The sequence below is a fragment of the Triticum urartu genome, chromosome 4 (genome assembly GCF_003073215.2).
Source record: "Triticum urartu cultivar G1812 chromosome 4, Tu2.1, whole genome shotgun sequence".
NCBI classification, from domain to species: Eukaryota; Viridiplantae; Streptophyta; class Magnoliopsida; order Poales; family Poaceae; genus Triticum; species Triticum urartu.
This window is the reverse complement of record NC_053025.1, coordinates 402,521,529-402,532,335: the sequence shown is the minus strand read 5'-3', so window position 1 is coordinate 402,532,335 and position 10,807 is coordinate 402,521,529. Positions and strand designations below refer to the sequence as shown.

The following is a 10,807-nucleotide window of genomic DNA, read 5'->3' as shown; positions in this document are numbered from 1 at the left end:
TCGCCCTCGCTTCTACCATGGTTTTTTCCGTCATGGACGGCCCAAAGAATGTCATGCAGCTGCGACTCCGGCCCGCCCAGGACGAAAAGCCCATTTTCTGTCATGATTTTTTGTCATAGAAGTAGGATCCCACCACATCTATGATGATACCGGGTTTTGTCACAATTATCGTCATAGAAGTGTCATAAGTATGACAGGAAAAAAAATTCGTTCGGCCCAAAATGTCACGGATGTGTCTTTTTTTTGTAGTGATAGTGCAACTTAATTGTGGCACTGCCGTTTGGGTCATATTGGTGTAAGGCGCATGAAGAAACTCCATTCTGATGGACTTCTGGAATCACTTGATTATTAATCACTTGGTACTTGCGAACCATGCCTCATGGGCAAGATGACTAAAACTCCGTTCTTCGAAACAAAGGAGCGAGCAACAGACTTGTTGGAAATAATACATACTGATGTGTGCGGTCCAATGAGTGTTGAGGCTCGCGGCGGGTATCGTTATTTTCTGACCTTCACAGATGATTTGAGCAGATATGGGTATATCTACTTGATGAAACATAAGTCTAAAACATTTGAAAAGTTCAAAGAATGTCATAGTGAAGTGGAAAATTATCGTAACAAGAAAATAAAGTTTCTACGAACTGATCATGGAAACAAATATTTGAGTTATGAGTTTGGTCTTCATTTGAAACAGTGTGGAGTAGTTTCGCAACTCACGCCACCTGGAACACCACAATGTAATGGTGTGTCCGAACATCATAACCATACTTTATTAGATATGGTGCAATCTATGGTGTCTCTTAATGAATTACCACTATTGTTTTGGGGTTATGCATTAGAGACAGCTACATTCACGTTAAATAGGGCACCGTCTAAAATCCTTTGAGACGACACCTTATGAACTGTGGTTTGGCAAGAAACCCAAGTTGTCGTTTCTTAAAGTTTGGGGTTGCGATGCTTATGTGAAAAAGCTTCAACCTGATAAGCTCGAACCCAAATCAGATAAATGTGTCTTCATAGGATACCCAAAGGAGACTGTTGGGTACACCTTCTATCACAGATCCGAAGGCAAGATATTCGTTGCTAAGAATGGATCCTTTCTAAAGAAGGAGTTTCTCTCGAAAGAAGTGAGTGGGAGGAAAGTAGAACTTTATGAGGTAATTGTACCTGCTCCCTTATTGGAAATTAGTTCATCATTGAAATCAGTTCCAGTGATTCCTACACCAGTAAGTGAGGAAGCTAATTATGATGATCATGAAACTTCTAATCAAGTTACTACTAAACCTCGTAGGTCAACCAGAGTAAGATCCGCACCAGAGTGGTACGGTAATCCTGTTCTGGAGGTCATGTTACTTGACCATGACGAACCTACAAACTATGAGGAAGTGATGATGAGCCCAGATTCCGCAAAATGGCTTGAGGCCATGAAATCTGAGATGGGATCCATGTATGAGAACAAAGTGTGGACTTTGGTTAACTTTCCCGTTGATCGGCAGGCCATAGAGAATGAATGGATCTTTAAGAAGAAGACTGACGCTGATGGTAATTTTACTATCTACAAAGCTCGACTTGTTGCAAAAGGTTTTCGACAAGTTCAAGGAGTTGACTACGATGAGACCTTCTCACCCGTAGCGATGCTTAAGTCCGTCCGAATCATGTTAGCAATTGCCGCATTTTATGATTATGAAATTTGGCAAATGGATGTCAAAACTGCATTCCTTAATGGATATCTTAAATAAGAGTTGTATATGATGCAACCAGAAGGTTTTGTTGATCCAAAAGGTGCTGACAAAGTGTGCAAGCTCCAGCAATCCATTTATGGACTGGTGCAAGCCTCTCGGAGTTGGAGTATATGCTTTGATAGTGTGATCAAAGCATATGGTTTTATACAGACTTTCGGAGAAGCGTGTATTTACAAAAAAGTGAGTGGGAGCTCTGTAGAATTTCCGATATTATATGTGGATGACATATTGTTGATCGGAAATGATACTGCATTTCTGGATAGCATAAAAGGATACTTGAATAAGAATTTTTCAAAGAAAGACCTCGGTAAAGCTGCTTGCATATTGGGCATCAAGATCTATAGAGATAGATCAAGACGCTTGACAAATTTTTCAATGAGTACATACCTTGACAAATTTTTGAAGTAGTTCAAAATGGAACAGTCAAAGATGGAGTTCTTGACTGTGTTGCAAGGTGTGAAGTTGAGTAAAGACTCAAAACTCGACCACAGCAGAAAATAGAAAGAGAATGAATAAGTCATTCCCTATGCCTCAGCCATAGGTTCTATAAAGTATGTTATGTTGTGTACCAGACCTATTGTATAACTTAGCAAGATTTTGGCAAGGGAGTACAATAGTGATCTAGGAGTAGATCACTAGACAGCGGTCAAAATTATCCTTAGAGGACTAAGGAAATATTTCTCGGTTATGGAGGTGATAAAAGAGTTCGTCGTAAAGAGTTACGTCGATGCAAGCTTTTGACACTGATCTAGATGACTCTAAGTCTCAATCTAGATACATATTGAAAGTGGGAGCAATTAGCTAGAGTAGCTCCGTGTAGAGTATTGTAGACATAGAAATTTGCAAAATACATACGGATCTGAATGTTGCAGACCCGTAGACTAAACTTCTCTCACAAGCAAAACATGATCACTCTTTGGGTGTTAATCACATAACGATGTGAACTAGATTATTGACTCTAGTAAACCATTTGGGTATTAGTCACATGGAGATGTGAACTAATCACATAAAGATGTGAACTATTGGTGTTAAATCACATGACGATGTGAACTAGATTATTGACTCTAGTGCAAGTAGGAGACTGAAGGAAATATGCCCTAGAGGCAATAATAAAGTTGTCATTTATATTTCCTTATATCATGATAAATGTTTATTATTCATGCTAGAATTGTATTAACCGGAAACTTAGTGCATGTGTGAATACATAGACAAACAGAATGTCACTAGTATGCCTCTACTTGACTAGCTCGTTCAATCAATGATGGTTATGTTTCCTAACCATAGACATGAGTTGTCATTTGATTAACGGGATCACATCATTAGAGAATGATGTGATTGACTTGACCCATCCGTTAGCTTAGCACGATGATCGTTTAGTTTGTTGCTATTGCTTTCTCCATAACTTATACATGTTCCTATGACTATGAGATCATGCAACTCCCGAATACCGGAGGAACACTTAGTGTGCTATCAAACGTCACAATGTAAATGGGTTACTATAAAGATGCTCTAAAGGTGTCTCCGATGGTGTTTGTTGAGTTGGCATAGATCGAGATTAGGATTTGTCACTCCGTGTATCGAAGAGGTATCTCTGGGCCCTCTCGGTAATGCACATCAATATAAGCCTTGCAAGCAATGTGACTAATGATTTATTTACGGGATGTTGCATTATGGAACGAGTAAAGAGACTTGCCGGCAACGAGATTGAACTAGGTATTGAGATTCCGGCGATCGAATCTCGGGCAAGTAACATACCGACGACAAAGGGAACAACGTATGTTGTTATGCGGTTTGACCGATAAAGGTCTTCATAGAATATGTAGGAACCAATATGAGCATCTAGGTTCCTCTAATGGTTATTGACCGGAGATGAGTCTCGGTCATGTCTACATAGTTCTCGAACACGTAGGGTCCACACGCTTAATGTTCGGTGACGATCGGTATTATGAGTTCATGTGTTTTGATGTACCGAAGATAGTTCAGAGTCCTGGATATGATCACGGACATGACGAGGAGTCTCGAAATGGTCGAGACATAAAGATTAATATATTGGACGGCTATATTCTGACACCGGAAGTGTTCCGGGTGATTTCGGAGAAAACCGGAGTGTCGAAGGGTTACCGGAACCCCTCCCCCGGGGGGGACTAGTGGGCCTAGATGGGCCTTAGTGGAGAGAGAGGGGCTGCCAGGGTAGGCCGCGCGCCCCTCCCCCTTGGGTCCGAATTGGACTAGGAGGAGGGTGGCGCCCCCCTTTCCTTCCTCTCTTCCACTCCTTCCTTCCCCCTCCTAGTAGGACTAGGAAAGGAGGAATCCTACTCCTACTAGGAGGAGGATTCCTCCCCTCCTTGGCGCGCCCTAGGGCCGGCCGGCCTCCCCCTTGCTCCTTTATATACGGGGGCAGGGGGCACCCTAGAACACACAAGTTGATCATTGATCCCTTAGCCGTGTGCGGTGCCCCCCTCCACCATAATCCACCTCGGTCATATCATCGTAGTGCTTAGGCGAAGCCCTGCGACGGTAGCATCATCATCACCGTCATCACGCCGTCGTGCTGACGAAGCTCTCCCTCGACACTCAGCTGGATCAAGAGTTCATGGGACGTCACCGAGCCGAACGTGTGCAGATCACGGAGGTGTCGTACTTTCGGTACTAGGATCGGTCGGATCGTGAAGACGTACGACTATATCAATCGTGTTGTCATAACGCTTCCGTTTACGGTCTACGAGGGTACGTGGACAACACTCTCCCCTCTCGTTGCTATGCATCACCTAGATGGATCTTGCGTGTGCGTAGGATTTTTTTTGAAATTACTGCGTTCCCCAGCAGCCGGTGTGCCACCCACAGCGTGGTCGATCTCGCACTGGTAGGCTTCGGTGAGGCGCCTCATGGCTGCCAACTTGTTGGCGCTGTCGATGAGCGAAACGCGGAAGGTTTCCAGCGTCGCTCCATCGGTGTTTGCAGCTACGGGCGTGGCCAGACCCCGCATGGTTGCCTGCAGCGGGTCCTGGCCGGCTCCGTCGGAGGCTCCGCTGTGGCCAGTGACCAGCACGTCCGTAATGGTGCTAGTGCTGGCACTACTGACCGCGGGAGGGATCGGGGCGTTGATGATCACCACGTTGCTAGGGAAAACGTCGATGGACGCCACGTCGGAGTCAATGAGCATATCGATGGGCAGTTCAGTGGAGCCGACGGACTCCAGGTCGGAGGCGGGCTCGTTGGCGATGCAGAGCTTGCCGAGGAGGTCGACGAGGTAGCTCTCGGAGCTGGCCGCTCCCACATTGGGCGCGGGCTCGTCGGAGAGGCTAATCCCGCCGATGAGATCAGCGAGGCAGCTCGCGACGCAAGCGGCTTCCACGCCGCGAAGCACGTCGACGCACACGCCATCAGGCGTGCCGGGCTGGCTGCGCTTGTCAGGAAGGAAGAGGGTTCCCGTCCAGAACGTGTTTCCGGACGACGGTGCACTTCGCCCCCACAGTGGGCGCCAAATGTCGAGGATATATAACGACATATGCCAGGGGGTGGCTTATCATGGATGGGGACAGGAGTACGTCGCCGGGCCCTGGAAGCGGGAGTGAGCGAGATCTCGGACGCCTACGAGTCTTACCCAGGTTCGAGGCTCTTCATGGAGATAACACCCCTAGTCCTGCTCTGCGGGGTCTCTGCATGATGACTATCGTCAATAAGGTGGTTACAAGGTTGCTCCTTGAGCTGTTCGGCTAGAGGAGGAAGAAGGGCAATGCTAGCTCTATCTCCTCTCTAGCTACGTGGGTGTATGTTGGCTAGGGTTCTGAACCCTTTGCATGGGTGAATCTGGGGGGTTTATATAGGCCTACCCCCTAGGGGTACAATGGTAATTCGGCCGGGTATAGGACCTGGCCGTCAGTGTCTCTGGGTGCCGGCTTCTCCGACGGCTGCTGGGGCCCGCCGCTTGGTGGGTCCCACCGGCTGTCGTGAACTCGGCCGACAGGTAGGGCCCGCCGCCTACGGGCCATGCTGACTGCTTTCTACTGTAGCCCCGCCCTTGGTGACGGAGGCTTCGTCGGGGGGCGCATGGCTACAGTCCCACCGTCTGGCGAGCGCTCACTGTAGCCACGCTCCATCTCATCAGATTAATGGTGTGCAGATTCCGAGGGGAGGGAGGACCGACTGCTGGAGGTCGGCCCGCCCTCAAGGCCGCCTGCTTGGGATGCGCCGTCTTCTAGATGCTCGCAGACAGGTAGGGTCCGCCGCCTGCGGGCCATACCGACCGCCCGTCGTGGGAGCATGGCTCCTGCTGATGTAGGTTGCGTCATGGACCACGTGGCAACAATGTCACGCCGGGCGAGGGATGTCCGCCTGGTACATCCGCACTGTAGCCACATTCATTCTGGATTCGAGGGTGGCAGGTTGCACTGTTGCCACGCACCGTCTCATTGTAGTAAATGGGTGCAAACTTTAAGGGGGCGTGGGGCCACCTGCTGGATGCCGGCTCCTTGAAGCCGCCTGCTGAGGGCACGCCGTCTTCTAGCAGCCAGCCCAAGGAGTCGGTCGTTCGACCGGAAGGTGTGACGGCCGCAGCTAGCCCCGATGTCTTGAAATACTATTGGGTGACTACCAATCCCTCCGACAGTGGGAGCTTAGAGTTTTTAGGAATTCAGATAAAGCACAGAGAGAAAAAAAATGCAAGTCCTGACAACGGATTTAATATCACCTCGATTCTTCCAGCTAATAATAACAAGGTTCTGTGCTCCAAAAACACCACCAACATCTACACACCTACAGTTAGTACCTGCAAACGATCACTGGACTAATAGAATATGTTACACGACGCGACAGGTCAGAACTAACGATCAACACACAAAAGACGCAGCAGGTGATCTCCATTCCCGTGGTTGATGCCGAAATGGGCCTTTCGCCCCTTCCAAATCAACGCCAGGTGCATCTGGTCTGTTCAAGAAACACAACAGCGAGCACACATGTGTAATCTAAGGTTTCCAGAAAAGTTCAGGGTTCACCTATCTAGTTCCGGTAACTATGTTCATCGTCGAAGATTATAAAGCTGCGGTTCCATGAGTAGTGCTCAGGGTATGCGCTGCCATAATCGGAGGTTGGATGCCAGTTACTGTTGGAGGCCTTGAATTCTTTCTCAGCCTCCACCTCCGCGAATGTCACACGTTTGTCGCTCATCTTCGGTTGACGTTCATTTGAATCTTTCGCCTCCGGCTCTTTTCGATCTTTCAGTGATTTCTTCAGCTCTTTCCAGTCTTCCAATGACCGCTTTAGTTCTTTTGAATCTTTCAGTGCCTTTTTTGGTTCTTCGGAGCATTTCGGCGCCTTCTTCTGCTCTTTTGAATCCTTTGACGCCTTCGAGGCTTTTGTATCTTTTGATGCCTTTGCTTTTTTAAACTCCTTCAGCGATTTTAATTCTTTCAACCCTTTCCACAATTTTCCAGACTGTCTAGATGACTTGCCAGCCTACAGTACACGATACAAGACATCAGAACAATAGCCTACTTGCCATTTTGAAACAGCAACTAGTGCACTGTTTAGCTAAGAGCATACGAAACAAAACCATCAAGGTTTAGCCTTAAAACAAAGCATACTCAGATATCAATCAAGAACCAGTGGCAGTCAGTTGTAAACCCCAATGAAATTTAAACCAGGCAGTACATTAGATATCACGACATCTGAATACGCAGCAAAATTCAGATTCTAATTTTTTTTCAAAAGGAGTCTGTAATTGGCCTTACCATTGACCCCAAGTATAAAACTGGAAACCAATGACATGAATTGCATGTGAGCAGCATGAAATTCAAAGTAGTAATTTACATGATCGATTAGTGCATGAAATCAGGGTATACAGAACTATGTGTAGGTTGATGTACCTTGTCTGCCAATTTCTTCAGTGCTTCAGGTCCATTTTCTTCAATGTACTTATCAAGTGCTGTGAGGAAGTCGTCTGAATTACAGAAAAGACCCTTTTTCTGAGGGACATACCAAATGCTAATCATATGATTCCTAACAAACACAGGCCTCACATAATTTTGGTACACATAGGCTGCACCACTGAAGTAGGGCAAGACCAGCCAGGAAATGAAGATCAACTTCATGGAGGACCAAAAGGGAAGCCTGCAAAACTCAAATATGGCAAGCCATGGGGATTTCAGGGTCAGTATACCATGATTACTGATAATAAACTTGTGCGAGCTAAAAAAAGGGATTTCGAGTAAGAATGAGTTAGTAGGTTCAGTTAAGATGAAAAAATGGCACTTTATGCTTAATATTATGTTGGAGAACCACTATGCCGCAAGACGTGTAATAATTCTGAACCATGCTATTTAGAACAGAGGTACTAAACCTTTTGGACAGCAATAACTATAAAACTGTGAAACACTTGAAAGTCTCTCTTTTTTCTATGGAAAGCACTTCCAAAGTGAAAGTAGATCGTTAGCCAGTCCTATGCAATATAGATTTGAATTATAGTTTCTGTTATCACAATTAGTTTTAAATTTTTGTAGCCAATTAATCATCAAGATGTGAAGCCCTGATTTATGGTGGGCACACAATTTCTCAGCCTTGAAGCGAAATGCTTATCTTATAAACTAAAAAGGCACTAAAATTTCTACATGTTAATTTGAATACTTCATATTGTGAATAAACATGATGCTGACACATACCTTTACTAAACCAAAGAGCCCTAACATTTACTGCCCAAGATGCTTGACATTACAAAAGAACATCAAAATTGCAGTACCCCTTACCATTCAATAATTGATGTGAATGTCAGCTCGAAGAGTGTTATTAATGAATATAACACCCAATATGTGAGCCATTGCTGATCATCCACAGAGGATTTGGTTTCAATTGCCTTAACTGAAGCATACCTGTAATAGCCCTAAATTACATTTGCACTTATAACACAAATATGAAATGGACTTGTTGCAACAAACTAAAAAGGACAGGCAACTTACAAAGGATAAGCTAGTGCAACCAAAGGCCTGCAAGACAAAGGTAATAAAGGATTAATTTGAACGCAAATTAAAATAAAGACTGTACTAAGAGCAATAATAGGCATACAAGCAAGGTAAAGACATAAAAAGGATGATTCAAGTTGGATGAACTATACAATCAGAACAAACATATAGGAGTAGTAATTTAACAACCAGTATTTCCAGTCTACTTGGGTCAAGTTGGATGTGAGCGCAAGCCAGTAATGTCTCCTTGCGTTAACAAATTACAGTGTCCTGCTAAAAAACACTCCCTAGTAGAGCACTCCCATAATTTATTTTCTAATATGATGAATCACGATCTAGTAAATCATATTACCTCCGTCCCAAAATAGTTGTCTTAGATTTCTCTAGATACGGATGTATCTAACACTCAAACGTGTCTAGATACCTCACAAATCTGAGTCAACTAATTCGGGACAGAGGGAGTACAAAAACACCAGGGAAATGTACCGAGCCATCATTCAACATGTGACCTAGCCACATATAAAGGGATCCGGAATGTGAAACAGCTGACAAAAAAGATGGACCAGACCAGACAACTTAAAACTAATCTTCACAATGAGAATGGACCGACCAACCTACAATCGCACGCACTAGCAAAACTACACACAAATCCAAAAGCAAAACCTTATGTAAAGGACTGGAAAATGTGAGGATCCCACACAAAGTAACAAGACTCTACAGCTTACTTGCACATTCAGACTAAAGGCTTAGCGATCTGAATTAAGGTAAGGCCAAGACGCCAACGCATGCATCATAGAGGAGCTTTTGGTTCTGGCAGGCATTAACATCCACAAAAATGTTCGGATTATATCATCAGAGATGTTCCTCTTACATGGATGATATCGGGTAAGACTTCAGCCCCCAAAGTGAATTAAGGTAAGGCCAAGACGCCAACGCATGCATCATAGAGGAGCTTTTGGTTCTGGCAGGCATTAACATCCACAAAAATGTTCGGATTATATCATCAGAGATGTTCCTCTTACATGGATGATATCGGGTAAGACTTCAGCCCCCAAAGTGAAAAGGATGAGTAACACCCTCGAGTCCTAACGAACTCAGCAAGACGAAAAAAATATCACCAAGACATCTCACGATTACCAAGTCCAACAGGGCATTGGTGCCAGCGCCATTTCAGGAACAAAGAAAAGAAGGGTGTAATAAGAGCCCAAAATAAATGCAGAAAATGGCGCATGGAAAGGGGAAAACACTGACCCTGCAAGAACATCGAAGTTCTTGGCGAGAACATTGAGCAAAGATCTGGAGCACATGCCTCTCCCTCGTAGCTCGAATGGGCGCACTCCGAGCTTCTGGAAGCGTGGAGCCGTATCCGCAGGAGACGGCGATGGAGATGGCAATGGCCTCTAGGGTTCTTCAAACCTTCACCGTTTTTTTTCCTCTTGTTCCCAGCCTTTGGGTGCTTTTGGGGTGTGTTCGGTTGGTGTCATCAAGTGGAATGTAATGGGTCGGTTCCGTCCCCAGAACTCATTCTAGTGTTTAGTTTGTCGAAGGAACGAGAACCCATCGATTCCACAGAATGGCATATTCCTTGTTTATGCGGAACCAAGTGATACCTCCGAATCGAGCGGACGACAGGGAATCGCTCGATTGACTCGCTCGTCTTCTCTTCTTTCCCTTCACGGCGCCACATCTCCCTCCCCAACCTTGCGCACGCCGCCGCCAACAGCCTCATAACGCGCCGCCATGGATGGCCACCGCAGCATCTGTCGCGCTCGTAGCAGCCCCGGCCACCCCCGCGTCTCCCCCTCCCCTGGGCCGCAGATCCCTCCGCATCTTTGCGTGTGCTGCCGCCGACAGCCTGACCGTGTGCGGCCATGACTTGCCACCGCCGCATCCTCACGTTGGCGCTGCTTGCCGTCGCGCCGGCCACGTCCCAGGCGGGCGCACCTGACACGCCCGCCGAGCAGGAAGGTCGGGCGGCACTCTCAATCATCTTCTTCAGCCGAGCATGGAGACCGGGCAGCCCTCTCACTCGTATTCTTCAGTCGGGCTTGGAGGCTGGACGCATCTAATTAAGACGCCACCGTCGGGGATCTTTGGCCGCCGCACCAAGGA

General features: G+C 46.3%; 1 protein-coding gene across 1 annotated transcript; it reads right to left on the bottom strand.

The window, feature by feature from the left end:
- Window positions 1-6,398: 6,398 nt before the first annotated feature.
- Window positions 6,399-10,172, bottom strand: LOC125551787 (HVA22-like protein a). The gene is made up of 5 exons (XM_048715112.1): window positions 9,947-10,172; window positions 8,693-8,719; window positions 8,483-8,605; window positions 7,607-7,850; window positions 6,399-7,196 (listed from the first exon to the last, which is right to left on the bottom strand). Exons 1-5 carry the CDS (start codon window positions 10,000-10,002, stop codon window positions 6,741-6,743), a joined length of 906 nt encoding a protein of 301 aa, XP_048571069.1. The 5' UTR covers window positions 10,003-10,172; the 3' UTR covers window positions 6,399-6,740.
- Window positions 10,173-10,807: the final 635 nt, after the last annotated feature.

What these genes read in the sequence shown, in the direction of transcription:
- LOC125551787 (XM_048715112.1), bottom strand. Translation starts at nt 10,002, where the DNA reads ATGTGCTCCAGATCTTTGCTCAATGTTCTCGCCAAGAACTTCGATGTT. An exon ending in TTCACATCAATTATTGAATG is followed by an intron (nt 7,851 to 8,482) that starts GTAAGGGGTACT and finishes TGAGTTTTGCAG; the next exon opens with GCTTCCCTTTTGGTCCTCCA. An exon ending in TGAAGAAATTGGCAGACAAG is followed by an intron (nt 7,197 to 7,606) that starts GTACATCAACCT and finishes CGTGTACTGTAG; the next exon opens with GCTGGCAAGTCATCTAGACA.